Source organism: Hydra vulgaris, chromosome 14 (assembly GCF_038396675.1).
Source record: "Hydra vulgaris chromosome 14, alternate assembly HydraT2T_AEP".
NCBI classification, from domain to species: Eukaryota; Metazoa; Cnidaria; class Hydrozoa; order Anthoathecata; family Hydridae; genus Hydra; species Hydra vulgaris.
This window is the reverse complement of record NC_088933.1, coordinates 12,047,501-12,067,949: the sequence shown is the minus strand read 5'-3', so window position 1 is coordinate 12,067,949 and position 20,449 is coordinate 12,047,501. Positions and strand designations below refer to the sequence as shown.

General features: G+C 27.4%; 1 protein-coding gene across 1 annotated transcript in view; it reads right to left on the bottom strand.

The window, feature by feature from the left end:
* Window positions 1–20,449, bottom strand: part of LOC100210872 (uncharacterized) — an 84,258-nt gene that overhangs the window by 41,436 nt on the left and 22,373 nt on the right. Inside the window, exons 4-8 of the mRNA XM_065817301.1 lie at window positions 15,525–15,675; window positions 15,142–15,308; window positions 11,557–11,691; window positions 11,311–11,455; window positions 9,587–9,892 (exon numbers count right to left, since the gene is read on the bottom strand). Coding sequence (XP_065673373.1) covers window positions 9,587–9,892; window positions 11,311–11,455; window positions 11,557–11,691; window positions 15,142–15,308; window positions 15,525–15,675 — 904 coding nt within the window. The remainder of the gene's footprint in view (window positions 1–9,586; window positions 9,893–11,310; window positions 11,456–11,556; window positions 11,692–15,141; window positions 15,309–15,524; window positions 15,676–20,449) is intronic.

Sequence of the window (20,449 nt, the reverse complement as noted above, 5' to 3'; positions counted from 1 at the left end):
TATATTTTTTTTGTATAGTTTTTTTTTTTTTGTATAATAATGTATAAGAAATTCTCTTGTTCAACATTTTGTATATATATAATGTATAAAAAGTTCTTTTGTTCAACATTTTTATCTTAGTCCAACATTGCGAAGTAGTTGCTTTAGTATACTAGGAGGGTGGTTAAACTACATAAAATTTTTAACAAGGACACTGCAAAAATCAGCTACAGTTGCATGCCAAACATGAAATCAGTAATAAATTTGCACAACAAGCCCATCCTAAACAAAAATCCAACCATCAATAAAAATAACTGCAACTGCTTTAATAAAAACAATTGCCCTTTACTCAATAACTGCTTGATCACCAATATTGTATATGAAACAATAAAAATATGAAGCAATATTGTATATGAAGCAATAAAAAAAATCATACATTGGTATAAGTGAAACACCTTTTAAACTGAGATATGCCAACCATTTAAAATCATTCAATATTCCTAAATATAAAAGCGATACAGAACTGTAAAAAGAATTTTAGAAATTAAAAAATAACAATAAAAATCTAATGGTCAGTCGGAAAATAATTAGACGATGTGAAGCATATAACCTGACATCAAAATCGTGCAAGTCATGCATTAGTGAAAAATATGAAATTATTTCAAACAATGACAACAGTTTAAAACACTAAACTGAAATTATATAAAAATGTCAAAATAGAAACAAACTCCTTCAACAATGATTAAAAACATCAATTCAACACAGGTTAAAAATTTGATCGATTTTTTTAACTTCAGATCTTATTGCATTGCTTAATTTATACTTTTCATTTGCATTTTTAACAGTTTTTTGAATTTAATCTCTAAATCCTTAAATAAAATTTGAAAAAAAAAATTAAAATCAAATAGTATTTTTGTTTGAACAATACAACTTTTTAGTTTTTATTTAGAAAGCATTTTTTTTAAATAAGAAAGTACTTTTTTAAATACACTTGTACAATTTTCTTAAGTTCTAATTAATAATTAAGTTTTAACTAATAAATGCAAAAAAAAAAAAAAAATTTAAGTTTTATTATTTACTTTAGATACTTTTCTTTTTATAGAATTTTTGAATTTGGAAAAAAAAAAGTGTAGATAAAAATCGATAATCACCCTTTCAGGCAACTTTATTGCATCAAGGAAATATTTTTTGTCCTTTCCAAAATTTGGTCACCTGGTACCATTAGATGACCACTAGTGTACAACTGTGTGTGTATGTCTGTGTATGTGTGCATATTAACTCCTAACTGTTTGTCAGAAAGTTTTGTTGACAAAGAGAAAAAAATTAAAATGCAAGACCGGAATTTTTTTTTTGTTAATTGATAGACAGCCTGCCCCAACCAAACCCTCAGTCGATGTAGCAGCACTCCCTAGCGAGTCAGGCTATAGGATAGTCAATGTAGCAACACTCTTTTGCGAGTCAGGCTATTTGTCAGTCAATGTAGCAGCACTCCGTTGCGAGTCAGGCTATTTGTCAGTCGATGTAGCAGCACTTTGTTGCGAGTCAGGCTATAAGATAGTCAATGTAGCATGATTTACAGTAAAAAAAAATAAAAATAAAAACATTTTATTAAAAAAAATAAAAATAAAAATATTGTTTGTATTGTTAAAAACATTCAAAATGTTTTAAAAATATTCAGAATGTTTTAAAAACATTCAGAATGTTTTTAAAACATTCTGAATGTTTTAAATATATATATATATATATATATATATATATATATATATATATATATATATATATATATATATATATATATATATATATATATATATATATATATATATATATATATATATATATATATTAGGGATATGACTTTTTTGCAACCTACTAGGCCTGTATCGTAATTCAATGAACTTTTATGTAAAAAGAACGAATAGATGTTTTATTTTGACATATTTTGAAAAAAGGTCACCCCAAAACCAAAAAATCGAATTTTCAATAGGTACACTTTTGTACAGTAAATGAATATTAAAGGCTGAAGATGTTGTAAGAGTCATACTCCTGTTGTTATTTTATTTATTTATGCAACATGTACTGTGATATAACAAAAAACATTATGTGATATATAATTATACAAGTATTACAAAATTAACAGTATCAAAGCGTCTAGTACAACAATATACATAACTGTCTGTGTCTATAGGCCTACTGTGTTTAGTACATGGGTCACATGATGCTCACGTCTCATAAAGAGTCTAGCGCTTATTACTTAGAATGAATCGAAGTTGCAGTTTGTCTTTCTTTCTGCAGGAAGCATACAGGTCTTGCATCACCTTGATTGCACGTTCAGCTATCTGATTACTTCGTGGTATGTCGATGACGAATGGCTCTTTCTTCCAGTGATTTTTGAATGACTGCAATGCCTTTTTGTAAGGCTTCAATACATCAGATAAATTCTTGAAGTCATTGTCATTGTACTTTTGACTACTAAACCAATGTTCTGCCCACTCATATGAAATGAACCTGCAAACCTTCTCCAAATTCTTTCTCGCTTCAGGCATAAGAATGAACGCCAGAATGGCGAGAATGGCTCTTGAGTTCCATCTGGCATTGCTCATATTAGGAATGTTCTGAAAGTGAATCAGAGGGAAGTTTCTTTGTTCTTCATAGAACCTAAACACTCTTGTTAAATGGTACAAAAACTTCATATCGTCTCTCCACCCTGATTTATCAAGAATTTCTACAGTTCCATTCACAAACTTATCCTTCAGTTCATCATACTTATTCAACAGTTCAGACACAAATGGGTATTCAATGTTTGGAGATTTGGTATCACCCCCAAGTTCTTCGTCCATCACCAGACGGAGAATCCTGTCTAGTACGTGATGCTGACAACCGATAAATTGTGGTATTGTGACACCCTTTAATTTAAACATACGTTGCAACTTCACAACAACTCCATTTCTCTTCCCAGTATTGACGTTTGTTGTATCAGTAATGATCATCTTAATTGAATTCCACAAATTGTATTCATCAATAAGTTTGGCAATTTTTTCAGCAACAGTTTCAGCTTTGCCATCTTTTAAATGCAGTGCATCAAGTTTCACGTCAGTTCTTTCATTCTGAAGTACAACTACCTGATATTCCTTATCATCTATTCATTTGCCGTCAAAGTGTAAGGACCACTGTTCCATTTTAAGTTGTTGTATCATTTCTTTTTTTAATTTACCTGCCTCTTTGAATATGGACTTGTAAATTGCTGATTGACTTGGAGTTGGAATATCAATACCTTGTTGTGATAATACATTGCATATTTTAGCAGCTTTCTTTGTGGAAACTCCACTTGATGTAACCATACTTACAGCAAATTTACTTTTGTAGTGCTTTCTAGTTTTTTTCTGAGTGTCCTCATCATCGTCTTTATCACCGTCGTTGTCTTCATCATCTTCACTCTTACTTTTGCAGTTTTCAGATTCAGTACCACTGTCTGTGGTAGACAGGACTTGTGATGTGGAAGGTATTGCTGTTCCAGACTGGACTTTCCTTCTCTTGGAAGGGTGAATGGTTTCTTTACTTGCCACTTGTCCTGTTGAGTACCCCACCTGTCCTTTACTTTCTTTTTGTAGGTGGTATAGACGTTTATCTTCCGAGGATAACCACTGGCCATTCACTTTCGTGATGTCAAATAATGCATTGAGAACATCATATTTTCCACGCTTGACACATTCATCATAGACCTTCAGCACCTTCATAAGCTTTGCTCTTATCACTTGATCAGACACACGTGGAAAATTCAGTTTATTGTCCCACAATTTTGTAATTTCCTTAGAAATTTGGTCTATTCGTTCTTTTCTTCCTTTAACATATGCTCCGAGAAACTGGTATCTTCCTACGATCTGCAATTGAAGTGGTATTCTGGATTTTTCATCGAGTGAATGTTCTTCTACAGCCACGCTTCCTCTTCTTCTGTGTGACTCTTGAAATCTCACCAAATTTTTAGTCCAAGTCTTCTTGTTCTTTGTTACTGTGGTATGACTTTTCTTGTGAGACATCATATAATATTGTTATGACTTTACGGATAGCTGAGCGTAAATATCCGTTTAATAAAGTCGTTTAATTAATAAAATACTTTAACTGTATAGTAATCCAATTATAGTTCGATAATCCAGTCAATGTTGATAACAGTTCGATAATCCAGTCCGTATCCTAACGATAATGCTACAACTACTTATACTTCGTACACTTACAGCGTCTTTAGTTCGCTGCAGTAGTTCCTTATTAGCTCAGTTACACGCAGAGTACTTCATAGAACTATTCACATTATCAACACTGAGCTCTGACAGCAGCTCGCTTATATAATTATTTAGAGCTTCCAGAATGTTCTACTAAGTTCTATAATCTTCTACAGTCTGTTACAGTCGTCTATATCACCGTGGTAACACAATGACGTCATCACATAACAATTCCAAGTATTTGCCGGCACACGGCCGTTTCGTTGCCATGGTAACGTGTGGCGTTATATTTATAAATTCATAACAAAATAATGAAATAAATAGAATTAAGCTGAGAATTAAGCTTAAGATTAAAACATCGGTCAAAAATGAATGTATAAAAATGGTAAAACAAATTTTTATTTTGGGGGTGACCTTTTTTTGTTGCAGAAAGCTATTTGGGCCTTTTTTCATGATTTTAGGTAAAAGTTCATCGATTTATGATACAGGAAACATTTTATTTGAAAAAAAATTAAAAAGTCATATCCCTAATGTATATATATATATATAAATAGATATAGATATATATATATATATATATATATATATATATATATATATATATATATATATATATATATATATATATAAAATTAATATTATTGTTTGTAATACTTCAAAATAAAAATGGTAACAACACAATGCAGCGACCAAGTTTTTGTTATGATTTTCTTAAAACACAACTATACCACAAACAAATACGATTAGTTTTTTATTGTTTGAAGAACATAGCCTAACACAAACTTAAAAATCAAAGATTTTAATTTTTCTTGTACAATAATATTTATTGTACAATAATATCAATTTTTTTAAATTATGTAAAAAAATTTTTCTAAAATAATTATTGAAAATCTTGAAAAATAAGAAATTCTTTTTATTTTATGAGAAAATTAATTTTAGTTTATGCTTTTGTTTAATTCGGTGCTTTAACTTTTTTTAACATTTTTGCATCAACTCACAACAGTAAAAATGCCGCTTTTAAAATGGTGCCGTTGTTGACATAGTTTAAACATAAAAGTTTTTATAATGTAGTTTCATTTAGCAGTTCATTATCCTTTTTTTAATCTGTCTGAGGACAGGATATTACGGAGTGATTTATTTATTTACATACAATAATATAAACTGTATAAGGATAAAAAACTTTTTTTATTATTGAAAAAGTTTATATCTGTTTCGAAACGTTACAAAAATGCAAAATATGAGTTCGAATTTTATTTATATAAAACGTTTTAAATTTAACACCAAAACATTTTTCTTAAATAAATTAAAACGCAATACTATATAGTAATTGTATTCAGTTTTAATTTATTAAAGAAAAATATTTTGGGGATAAATTTTAAGTTAAGTTAATTTAAGTCCAACAATAATAGTACCTATCATTATTGTTGGGTATGCGGACTTTCTTAAATTTATTTTGTCAACAATACGATCGTTAAAAACCGTTTATGGGTTCATTATTTTCTCATGAAAAAAATATCATAATAAGCCTCAAAACATCTACTTTGTTTTCAGAGCAATGTTATTATTATGCAAAATACTAATATAATTGCGTTCAAAGTCGAAGACTTTAAATCAAGTGATTAATAAAATTTAATTTGTGCTTACATGAATATTTTAAATGATTGTGGAATTTCTTTTAAATGTAGAAACAATCAAATTTTTCCAAAAGGCCCATATTTAGATGAAAAGGTGAAAAGCCCATGCGGGAATCCCGCTTAGCCTCTGGGGCCACCACGCCTCTGTATATATGTATGTATATACATTGGCAATACATAATAGGGTGACACAAAATGTGTAAAAAACTCTACAAAAAAAAATTTCATTAATTACCTTGCTCGAAACTTTGATTTATTAATTACCATGCTCGAAACTTTGATTTATATACTATTTACATATCCTTACAAAATGTTGAAAATCAAAGAGAGAAAAACAAAAGAAATTAGCTAGAATGCTCATAGGTCTGTTTACCTGCTTAACTCGCCTTTAAGCTATTTACCTACAAACCAACTTCCATCGAATTAAAGTGTTCTTCGATATTACTTGTTCCTAACTTCAGCTAGAGATAAGCGATATGATACAATATGATAGAGGAATTGTTTGACATCAGTGCGAAAGACTTTGAGAAGAAGTTGAGACACGATGAATCAATGCCTCATGGTATTTCTGCTATAAAAGAACATTTGGCCTTCTTAGATGATCAAAGGTACTTTTTTTTCTAATTTTTAAAGATTTCACCAACCTCAGTTGGTGAAATCTTTAAAATTTAGAAAAAAAGTACATATGTGGAAAAATAAGTACATGTTTTTTTTCAATTGATCTCAATCAATTGAAAAAAACATATGTACTTATTTTTCCTAAACATAAAGAATAATATTTTGGAGAAATTTGGTTTTTTTATTTAAATTTATTTTATGCTAAGTGTTTTAACAACTTTTTGCACAGAACTAACAGAAATAAGATCATATCTTCTAAAATTGACAACAAGCTTGAAGCAAGGTTTCAGAGAAAGATCGATAGATGCAAGAGAAAAGAAGAATACAAAGATCGAGTACAGAAGAACAACGATTCAATAACTCGTGATAACAAAGAGGAAATTGGTGAAAAAAGGCAATGGAACCATAATTTTTTTTCTAACATTGATATAGATTTCAATTTAGCAGATGAGGAACCTACAAAACCTAAAAAAACAAGAGTTGAATCACAATTAGGTAATATCAAAGTATACTTTGATTAACACTTAGGAATTTTCATTTCAAGTTCTGATTAAATCAAAAGGGAGAATTTAAACAATTTTTTCTAATAAAGCATGGGCATTTTAAGTAAAATCATTCAGTTTTTGAAGTAAATGTATAACTGAGTTAAAAATCTTTATATTAATTTAGATGCTGGAAGTGCAATTGTAAATTACCAGTGAGGGTCTCATTGCAGCAACAACTTCCAACAGTATAAGGGCTGGTCTCAGCATTCGAGATCAAACCCTTCTTATTGCATGTGTAGTAAACTATTTAGGAGGAGATGTTAAACAATTAAAATTAAGCAGAGAATCTGTCAGAAGACGACGTTACAGATTTTTAGAAAAGGAAGGAGGCCAGATACAGAATGAATATATTGATTTAATAGTTAATCAGATGTTAGTTTTACATTTTGATGGTAAAATGTTAAAGCATATTGAGGAGAGCACTCGACAGGCCACTACTACAGATAGAATATCAGTATCTGTAACTAGCCTAGAGTGGGAAACCAAAGATGATCTTTTACTTGGTGTTGTGCCAACTGAGAGTGGTAAGGGAATCAATATGGCTATAAGTATTATGAATCTTCTAGAATATTCTGAAATTTGTGACTATATTATAGGATTCTGTTCTGACACCACAGTAAGTAACACAAGATGGAAATCTGGTGCAATAACTATTATGGCAAGATTTCTTGGTAAACTATTTCTTTGGTTATTGTGTAGACACCATATTGCCGAGATAAATATTACTTGGGCTTTTAATGCAATTTCAAAGGAAACATCTAAAGCCCCTGCAAATAAGTTGCTAAAAGATTTTCAGCAGAAATGGGTAACAGAGTTTTATCCAAAAGTTTCAGCCAGTGGTGCCGTAGAAAAGTTTAAACGATTTCCTGAGCAAGACCTTATTGTTGGCAGTGACCTCTGCAAACTCTATTTGAAGGCTAAAAAGTTTGTAACTAAAGCACTAGAACATGAAATTTTCCCCAGGTATGTAACAATAATATTAAACGTAACACTTTTTCCATGCATACACTTTTTTTTAAAGGATATTATATAAAAATAACAATGTTTTAGGAATGATTATAAGCATCTTGTTGAATATTTGGCGTATTACATAAACGTTAAATCTGAGAAATTAAATAATTTTCACATCTATCAGCCTGGTGCATGTCACAATGCAATGTTTATGGCCTATGGAATATACTTTTTAATGCTTGATATGACATCCACAGTTGTTGAATATCTGACTCCTGAAAAGAAACATATGGTCGCAAGGGTAGCATTTATTGTTGCTGTTTATTATGGACCTGCCTTTCTTAAATCAGGCAAAGCAGAGCATGCCGTTCTAAATGATTTTAATGCAATTAAAATTGCTAAAACAATTAAAATAGAATGGGATTATGAAGTTGGAAACTCACTTTATAAAAGAATGAAAAACCACACATGGTATTTGTCTCCTAAAGTTGTCGTACTATCGCTAGGTGATCCTCATATAAAAGCAGATGCTAAGCGTTTATTCATTGAGAAGCTTTAAAAACTTCCAGTTCCTAAGATATCAGAGATTTCTGCAGAAGCTCCATCGGCTGTTATTGTTACCAGTGATAGTAGATTAGAGGACTTAATTACGAAGGAGAGTTGGCTTTTATTTATACTCACAGGTCACATCGAATCTGTTCAATAGTGGCATACTTCAAGCGATTTCTTAGCGCTAGATTCATACAAACATTTCACTCAGTTAGTTCGCAATCTCAGTGTGACAAACGACTGCGCAGAAAGAAATATTAGCTTAATTGAAAATTTTGTTCACACTTCCCACAATGAGGATCAGAGACAGAACATTTTTTTGGTAGTAAGGGAACAAAGAAAACTAATATATAATAGATATGTCGCTTCAAGAACTGGTAAACCTAAAACTTAGAGTTGAAAAATTAATGTAAAATAATATCTATAAATATACTATAAACAGTGTTTTATTTTTTCTTAGATCAAACAAAACTACAGTTATAAACATATTTTAACCTCAATTTTTAATAAAAATCGTCATTTATTTTAAGTCTTTATTTTAAAAGTGGGGCATGTGCTCCCCCCCCCCCCTAAAATTATTAAATCACATTTTACATTATTTTCTAACTCTCAGGGCTGACGACACCCTGTGTTGCCGGCCCTGAGAGTTGGAAAATTAATGTAAAATAATAGTTAACTGTAAGATACTACAAACAGTGTTTTTTTTTTCTTTTTAGATCAAAGATCAAACAATAATTTAGTTATAAACACATTTTAACCCGTAAAAATAACATAAAGTTCAACCAATTCTCAATATTTGAAAAATTACATTCCAACAAAGAAAAATAAATAAAATTTTGTATTTAAACTAACTGAATGTTGTAGAACAGTTTAAGCAACTGCTATATACATATATATATATATACATATATATATATATATATATATATATATATATATATATATATATATATATATATATATATATATATATATATATATATATATATATATATATATATATATATATATATATATACATTGGCAATAATTTAAAATATATATAGATTACCAATAAAATGTAAATAAAAAGAAAAGAAGTGAATTATCTTACAAAGAACTGTAATTAAAGCATCTGATTTGCTGTAGAAATTTTCTAAACTTGAATACCATGCTAAACATGTAAAAATTAAGCCATTTTCTTTTCCTTTTATTCTATCAAAATTTAGTTTTGTATTTAAATTTCCTCGAAACTCTACATAAGTTGTACTAATACGATTGTCAGTTGGAAGAAATTTTCCATTCATATTCCATGCAATAGTAATACCTTGCTGCCCATTAAACTCACATTTTAAATCAAAAGGTTCACCTCGAATAACAGTTTCATCTTTGAGCCCAGCTATAAGTTTTGGTGTTAACTCTAAAGCATATGAACAAAAAAACAATTAAACACCAACTCAGAAATTAAAAAACAAATTACAAATGAAATAAAATAACTTAAATAAATATAATAAATACAAAAATAAAGTTAATACAATATTATTTAAAATCATAAAACATACTTTTGTTTTGAAACTATTTCAACACTATGTGGTACTAGCTGACCAGACCTGTAAAAATACGGGTCTTTGTAAATCTATTCCACACCAATCTTTTCTATACTTTTTCTTTATATATATATCCTTTCCAGACCTTTACATAACCAAACCTACCATTTCTATACTCATCTACCATTTCTATACTCATCTACTCCATATCGATCATTTCTGTACCTATTACTTTTTTACTTCAATATTTTTTAGTAAAATTTTCATTCTGAAAAATTCCTTTAAAAGCAAAAAAATTAACACCCGCACCTTTTCCGTATACATAGAGCTTATAAGAGATTTATAATAAGATTAGTTTTTTCTCCTAAACGCATATACTTGATAACTCAGCGGTTTAGTGTGCTGTCATCAGTGTTGTTTCAGGGGGTTTAAGACCTCCCCTTAGTGTAATAAATTTTGAATTTTTTTTAATTTTGTTTATATATTTATAGCAAAAAAATTATAATATAGAAAAAAAATTTCTAGTTTTTAAAATAAAATTTTAAAGTTTCCTCATTTTATAGATAATACACATTATACTATACACAACTATTTCATATACTGCCTGCAAACTCAACATATGCTAAAAAAGTTTCCACTTACAGACGTTTGTACGTAATGCTATACAAATGGCAGAACTAAGAGGCTAAAAAATGCTAATCTAAAAGTTAAGCCAAAAATCATTTTGCGCAATGACATCAGTTTGAGGCATAAAAAACTTCTATACGTCAAGTTTGGTTTTACATTTTTTGAATAATTTTAATTATGGTGCATACAATTGCACAAAAAGATATGAATCTGTTACAAATGTATCATTTCACGGATAAGAATTTGTATTTATTACAATAGTAATAAATAAATAATTTTAAAGAAATAACATAGTAATGTTATTAGTATAACACACATAGTAAGTAAAACACTTATGTTCATGTTATCTTATATAAAAAACCAATGCAACTCTTTCTCACCACTACCTCAGTTGCAATGGCTGCCAAGTGTACCGTGCCATACAAACTCAAAGGGGCAATACTACTACTACTACTACTACTACTACTACTACTACTACTACTACTACTACTACTACTACTACTACTACTACTACTACTACTACAACTACTACTACTACTACTACTACTACTACTACTACTACTACTACTACTAACACTCTTAAGTTTGGCAATAATAAATAGAGATATTTACTCTCTATATATTATTGTACTCTATCAAATATTCTAGTATATATTATGCTTACCGGTGGGAGATTCACATTCTTTTAAATTCACTCGCAAACATGGCAAATCTTTCCAACTAACAGGCAATATACGAATAAATCTTGTTAGAAAAAGATCTAAGTTGATCATTTTTATTTCATTTGAATTAGAATTAGCTGTGAATGTCTAAATAATAAAAAAAAAAAATTAGTTTTTAAAATCATAAACATAATCTTTCAATAAATAAAATTTTGAAATTTGAACACAAAAAAATAAACTATGGTAACCTGGTAACTATTATACTCTTTCCAATTTTTACCATTCATACTATAATTAAGTTTAAAGCTTTTAGTCCATGCATTTGATTGATTGAACCCTTGAGTTTCGATTTCTGATAACTCTCGAATGTACATTAAATCTATCTGGAAAAAATTATTTATTTTATATCTATGTATGTATTGTCAATAAATAAAGACTTACAATTGTAATTTATAAAAAAATCTTCACAAATCAACAATCAACACGAAATTGTTTCAAGCTTAATAAAATATTTTTAAAGTCAAATTTGTTTTTTAATTTTTCTTCAGCTACAAGCAACCATTATTTATGTTGGGAATTAATAGCAAGGTAAGAATTCTAAAACATTAATTTTCAAGGAAAAAAATTAAATGAATGAAAAGTTTTTTCAACACAAAGAAACAGTTATAGTAAAAAGAATAAATTTTGCTGAACACAAAAACTTTTTGTGTTCAGCAAAATTTTAACATGGAACAAGAGTAGTATCAGTAAAAAAGTAAAAAAAATAAATTTTGCTGAACACAAAAAGTTTTTGTGTTTAGCAAAATTTTAACATGGAACAAGAGTAGTATCAGTAAAAAAGTAAAAAAGTTGCATTTTAGATGTAGTAGATCTAACTACATCTACAATGTGTTTTTGGACTGTTTAAAAGAGAAAAGGAACCGCTTGAATAACTAGTCAGGAAATAAAAAGAATGTTTCATTCAAAAACAAATTAAAGATTTAAAAAGATAAAAAGAGAATAAAGAGTAAAAAAAAAAAATGGCAAAATGAGAGGCAACCTGGACAGATCGTCAGCTGAGAACCAAGAGGTCACATGTCCCTATTTTGTGTCTTTTCTGTTTATTATCAATAGTTTTCTTTAACCAGAAGAGTGTGTGTTCACTAAATCTGGTATAAAAAAAAAAGAACTTAAAGAAATATTTAAAAAATCAGAACTTTTTGGCACAAAGTCATTACATACTAAAATCTAAAACTCAATTTTCTGATGGAAACACAAAAAATGGACATGCTGCCTTCTGGTTCTCAGCTGAAGAGATGATAACTTTGCAATGGATTTTTAAAGGCTAATATAAACCACCCACTGCAGGCCTGAAGCTGTCACAGAAGAAAGATCACATTCAAGATCAGTTACTCACTGTCACTAAGCAACAAAAAGTGATAATATTTATTGCTAAGAACAGATAGCTGTTTTAGAACAGGTATCTAGTCAAGACTGGAGACTATATATGTATTATCAGTAAAATAGAGTCACTTTAAAGATAAGATTATCAATTAGATCATTACTATAGATGAGAAACAGCACAGGACCAAAGATGAAGCCATGCTAACAATAGTAAGAAGACAGACTGGATATTAACTAGCAGGGTCAAAAGAATCTCTAGAACTTTTTAAAATTGGAACTACAGATGTTATCTTTCAATAGAAAAAGAAAACAAGTTTCATTTAGGCAATTGTTACTTGTACAGATTGTACAATTGTTACTTGAACACTTTTGTGAAACTGTGACAAGAGCGTCTAGACAAAAAGCTGTAAAAGAATTTAAGTGGAACATTAGCAACAAAAGTGGGAATAATCTATGTTGTTACCTCATTAGCTACAACTCAATTTTAAAAAAGGATTCCTTACATAAACTCAATAATGCACACCAAAAGCACTAATAGGGACACCTTCCATGCACAACATGGTACTGTTATTAATATAATATTTTACAGCTGTGGAAAAAATCAAACAAACCCTCTAGCCTTTCTAAGCGCTACCACTGAGTTTGAGAAACGATATTAAGCAACTAAATCTCAGAAACATTTAACTATTAAAAATTGCAGTAAAAGTGCATTAATTAAGATACTACTCTAGCCTATACTAAACTAAGAGCTTGAAGAGGATATTTCAAATCAGAGTTAACTTTGTCTATCCTGTGGATAATATGCAGCAGGACATGTGGTAGGTTGCACTGGATTATATGTTACCAGTTGCAGGGTACGTTTAATACAAATCTTCTACAATCTTAATACAATGATTCTGAATTGACCTGAAATTGAAATATTTTACTAGATTTAATGAAAATACTGAAATATTTTACAGAAACAAATAATGGCAAATATATGACTGAAATAAGTTACGGAAACTAATTACTGATACAAATTTAAATTCAGATATTAAAAAAAAGGCATTCAAGTAAAAGAACCAAGAACTATTTAAAATAATTTTTTTACTTTTTTTTTACACAATTATCACTTATACAAAAACTGTTTGATTTAAATCAGCTTCCAGAAACTTGTTTTTATTGTTAGATATTACAAACATCTTTAATAAAAAAATTATATAGCTACCGCATATTAATTGGGAAAAACCTGATCTTAACAAAAAGGTTTTTTATTAAACTTCATACTTAAATTTTTTTTTATAAGTGACAAATAAATATAAATGATCTTCTTTTACAAAACTTTTTTATTTAAGATTTTTGCCTACATGAATTCAAAAACTTGGTTATAATGAAAACATGTTAAAAAAATGCTTTTACTTTTATTAAGCATATAATAAAGTGGAGCTGTTTCAGTATTTATATCATTTATAACTTTGTGCTTTTTTAAGTTTTTAAGCACTATAAATTTGTGCTTAAAAACTGTCACCATTTTTAAAATATTAAAGTTAGAAGTGTTTTTAATGTTTTTATTATTCTATCTTTGATCTAGGTTAAGTTCACACACTTGATTTGTTGTTAAAAAAAAGAGATCTAACTCAAAGTGCGGCCGTGGCACAGTGGTTAGAGCGCTTCCTTTATAAGCAGGAGATCCAGGTTCGAAACGAGCTCAGGACAAATTTCGTGTCACGGTAAGGAAGGAGGCGTGAACTTCCTGGTTAAATGCACTTCCGCGGTGTTCTGTGACAAGACCGTTAGGACTTCTTGGGGCACCTAAAATAAAAATTAAAAAAAAAAAAAAAAAAAAAAAAGTTGACTGTTGAGAAGCAAACAAAACAGGTCACACACACAAAAAAAGATTTTCATTACAAGTTATCTTCCAATGAGGTCACAGGCTAAAAGGCAGAATATTTCAACAATTACCTTATTTCTTAAATTTAAGTAGCTTTTTTTTTAATTTTCTTTTGGTTTGCAAGTAACTTTGTTTTTAAGTGGCTTTACTTTCCTTTGATGCATAGCTATTTCTACCTCAAAATTTTACTCTAAAGATGCCTTTAAGTTCCATTTGATCCAGGTTGTATATGAGGATAGCCGAAAAAATTGGGCTGAAGATATCTTAACATAATGACTTTGTAGAATTTTCAAATAATAGCAATGTTTAAAACATTAGTCAATCCAAAAATAGTTAAAAAAAAGGTTTTAAAAAATAAGCAACACTTGGTTGGAACTAACATGTTGTTAATTACCATCTAACTTTAGTAGAAAAATATTTAAGTTTGTTATTTTATTAAGTTCTATTGGTAGGGGAAGTGGGCCAAATTTTTATAAATTTACAACTTTTCAATTTTAAGTGAAACTCACTGCAATAGGAAATTATCAGTTGAAATCAAAAAAAAAAAGGAAGAAAAAACATTCAAAGAAAAAAAAATTACTTCAAGCCAAGGAGTTTTATCATTAACATCAGCACACCAAGCTGCCGATTGAGAGGAGCGAGTTAAACGAGCTTCAAATGGATTTGTGCTTTTATAAACAGAAGAAGCCAAAAACCTTTCATTTGAGAATATAGTTGAGTCTTCTAAACCAACATTTTTGCTGCAAACTAAAAATTTAAAATCCAATTTTCAACTGTCTTTTTTTATTTTTTAATAATAAAATGTTACTCAAAATATACAAATATTCTAAAAATACACTCAATCTAAATTTAAAAATCTTTTTACACTTATATTTATTTATAATTTATTTAAAAAATTTAATATTAAAATAATTTAATTGTCAACCAAAAGATAAAAAATATATAATTAACCGATTTTTGTACCTTTTTTAGGAATGCAACCATAAAGTTCTACTTGCATGCAAAACAAACTCCCTTCTTTTGTTTTAGGATAAATTCGAACAAATCTTGTTACCAGTGGCTTCACTAGTGTCTCATTTAAATAGTCATAATAACTGTCAGGTCCATTAAATATCTAAAAAAAAAATAATTCATTTTTAATTTATGTCTTTTATACATTTTTAACAATTGCACAAAGATATAAAGAAAAAGTAAATGTTGCCAATAAAACTTGTAAAATGTACAATTTTAATTTTGGATTAATATATATATATATATATATATATATATATATATATATATATATATATAAGTATAAGACATTCATTTTAATCAATTTTAATACTTAAAGCAAAAACCATTGCTTTGACAAATAATGATTTCACATTTTTGAGATCATTATGAGGGGTTATTCATAGGCTTGGCCAGGAAAGGGGTCATCCGAGGCTTGACCAGGAAAGCATGCGATTTTATGCCATAATATGACCACGCAAATACTTTTTGATTTTGAAAACTTGACCACGGCTGTTAATATGTTTTGAAAATTTGTAAACACAATTAAATAAAGTAACAAATCACTGCTAATGATTTTTTATAAAAATATTGAATATCATATATATTTTTTTATATTTATATATGTATTTATTATGTATTTTAGTTAAGTTTAAATTTTATTTTATTTATTTTCGTTTTAGTTATGTTATTTTTATTTTATTTTTCGTTACTTTTTTAGATTTATTTGCTTCTTTTACGAGAAGTTTTCTTTTTAAGTTATTTCATAGTTATGTTAAGATGATTTTTCAGCGCATTTTAAAAAAATAATTAAATTATTTATTTAAAAAGTTGATATAATTTTTTTTATTTAAAGGAAAATATATAATAATATAAATATAAAATATATATATGATTTCATTAATATTTTTATAAAAAATCATTAGCAGTGATTTGTTACTTTAAGATCAAAGTTATTTAATTCAAACGGCTTTCAAAAAAGTTTGTCTTCTTTTCTTCTCAACAAAACTTTTCTTCTTTTTGAGTGAATTAACATCATTCTTATATAAGGTTTATTAAAGAATCCATCATTGCATATCATTGGTGTGGTATCAGCAAATAGTAATGTCTTTTATTTTATTTTTATTTTATTTTAAAAAGAATCAATAAATATTGTTTATTTAAACATAATCATCAGGATTAGACAAAATAGCTTTTTTATTTAATATTTTTTTATTTAGTTACAACTTCAGTTGCATCAGACACTACAGGCTACTTAGTCCATTTATTTTGAATTACTTGAATTACATTTGTTACTTAAATTTTCAAGCAATAAATATTGTTTATTTCAACATCGTCAGGATTATATAAATAAGCTTTTTATTTGATAATTTACTTTAGTTGCTTCTGGATTAACTAAAAGTAATCGTAACTCATTAATTCATTTTTTATTATAGATAAATAAAAATAGAAAAAAGTAAGTTGGAAATTTTTGTAGATTTAAGAGCAGTACGCTTTTTTCTAAAGGTACTTTCCATTTTTGGATTAAATCCACTATTACTATGTTTGTTCTATTTTTATATAAAGTACTTTATTAAATTTTGTCATTTTAGAGTTTGTTACTTTTCTGTTTTTTATTTTATAAAAAAACAAGCAATAAATATCTTTTTCATTTAGCTTCGTCGACTTCATTATCCGGTAACTGAATAATTTCTTTTGGTAGTTTTTCACTTGGGTAAAACATTTTCAAAACTTTATAATAGCGTGCTAATTTTTTTAGATAGCAATGAAGTATTAAGTAAGTTAGCTTTTATAATTTTTTTTTTTTTTCACTTTTTTTTAAAAAATAAACTAAATTTAAATATTTTTTCTATATTTTAGATCTGAAGCAACAGCTTGATAAGCAAGAATATATTGTATATATTTACAAATAAAATAAAGAAATATATCTTTAATTGTTGGGCATATATGAATATCTTTAAATATTAATATATTTAATATATATATATATATATATATGTATATATATATATATATATATATATATATATATATATATATATATATATATATATATATATATATATATATATATATATATATATATATATATATATATATATTAAAGATTAGACTAGACTGTTATATTAAAAATTAGTGCATTAATATTTTGAATCTTTAATTGTTGGTTAAGTTTCTTTTTTAATTTTTATTATTTCTTTTTTTTTTTTTTTTTAGTTCTCCTTCAAAAGCAAGTTGGTAAGTGAGGTATACTGTTCTTAATTTAGTTTAAAGTATTAATATTTTGATAAAGTCTTTACAACTTTTTATTTTTTTATTTTACTATGTTTTTTAATTTTTCTTACTTATGTAGATGTACTTATGTTATATACTTATATACATGTACTTATGTAAAAAAATTAAAATGTTCATATATTTACTAGTGTAATGTACATATATTATCTAGATGAGTTGTCAAATGGCAAAGGTGAAATTTCATTGAAAATATCTTTTGTATGTGTTTTTATTTACCTTTTAGCAAGCAAGAAGAATATTTAGGTCTATGTTTTTTTTTGTTAAGATAAAACACCAAATGGTAATTATAAGTTTTTAATTGCTATAATATTTGATTGACGTTTTCTTAATTATAATTTTTAAATTAAAATTTTAAAATTCAGTTAAAAAAAATATATCAATTTTTATTTTTATTTTTAGAGCTTACATATGAAGATTATAAAGCCTTTCGACAAAAGAAGCCCGGACCTTTAACCCAAAGGTCATTTCAGAGGTGGGCTCAGTATGGGGGGTCTGACCACCCATCATTTAGATGGGGTGACCAATACCCCTCATACAGGGGTAGAAGGTCCAGCGGAATAAATAAAAAATTACATGTCTACAATTTAAAAAAATGCTATTTGTAGACATGAAAGTTTTTGTTTGTAAATAATTTTTGCTCTACATCTACAGTAAGTTGTTAAGGATTAGGGTAATATGAGCACCTTAAGCGGAAATTGGAATATTTTCATAAATAATTATGCTGGATCCAAAATTTTTGCAAATAATCAATTTTTAGGGATCCCTATTCATGATTTACTTAGATATTTGCTACTTTTTTGAAGCACAAAGGTTTTAAAAAAGTAGAAAAAGTGCTCATATTACCCACATTACTTGGTAATATGAGCACTTTCAATTAGCTCAAAAAAATAACATTAAATTAAAAAATACCAACCTGACAATTAGCAAAAAAATTTTGTTATCAAAAACATAGTTTAATTTTTTGACATAAACTTTAATTAAAAAAAAAAAAAATTAATTTAAAAAAGAGCTTAATATCTCCTATTTCTGTTTTTTAAATATATTTTGCATTGCATAATTTATTGACGATCCCTTACTGTTATATATTTAATGTCTGTTGTCTGGCCTTTTATAGTGTTATATATATAGAAAACATGTCTGTTAATATTTACTGTAATGTGATCCTACAAATATCTTAAGCTATTTGCTAATGCTTTGCGTAATTGTTGTGATGCTATTGTTGTAATGTTTTGTGTTGATAGACAACTTGGCTTACCTTCCCATTGGTGTCTATTGTTAAAAATGATTACAGGTAGTTTCACTAATTGCTTTTAATCATTCACTAAAAGCCAACATAACATTTGACATTACTACAGTACAATTTTTGTATCTCTTTTTTTTTTTATCTTTAGTGTTATTAAAAATTTTGCTATTTGAATTAGATTAGTTAAATGAGTTAGCTTTTCATTAAAAAACATTAATTTTAAAATTGAATACCATTGTCAAAATGCTCAGGGTTAAGAAGTTTTTAAAAATCCAGTTTTTCTTTTGTTCTTTTTTTATTTTTACCAATTTACTTTGCTATAACTTCCTACTAATATGGAATCGCGTAAATTTTTAAATATATGTTTAATCATCGTCCCTATTGGTAGTAATTATTTTAATATGGTCTTCTTTACAATAGGCTATGCTTGGCTACTCAGTGCTGTAGATGGAGGCTGATATAACTAATTTTGAAAAGTGCCTTCAATGTTAATTGTTTTGTAAGAAAAATGTGTTTTATAAAGGTTGTTTTTTTATAAATATTTTTGTTACATATTTAACTATATATCATGTAAATAAATTTGTTTAAAAAAAAAAGTAAGCACAAGTTTAAATATACTTTTTACAACTGTTTTATATAGTTTTAACATCTGTTTTATAATCTTTTCAGCTCATTATGCCGGGTGAATAAAAAAAAGCAACTGCTTTTACTCAGCGCTTTTAGACTAATTGGTCACCTTTATGTAAATACATTTATTGATTTTTCTGAAATTTGTATTCACGTAAAGCGTAACAATTACTTCAAAAATGTTGAGTAAAAGCAATTGTGTTCTAGAACAAAAGAATTTCTTTTCATACAAGTTTACAAATTATATATTAATAGCTTATATTAATATACAAGTTAAGGTATAGTTTTTATAAATATTTATTTTTTAAGCTTCACTCATCATTCTTAGAAAAATAAAGAACAGTTTAAAAATAATTAGAAACTGCTCAGTTAAAAGTAAAATTTAGAGGAAGAAAAGGGAAATATATTCCGGATATTTAACCTAAACAATTTTCCGCAGTTTTAAAATAAGACTTGGATGATCTATGCATATAATTAAAGTCATTTTTTAACATAACAATTTTGTTGTGATTTGCATTTAATGTTCAAACATTGCAAAATAAATGGTTAAATATCTTTAATGAAGCTAACATTTTCGTTAGGAAGCCAAGAACAATAAAAGTAGAACTGAAAAAATATTAATAAATTTATATTTCATTAGAGAAAATAAACAATTAAAAAAATAAATAAGAAATTAAATTGTTATTAGTAATTTATTTACTAATAACCCATATTACAGGTTGCCTACTGCTAG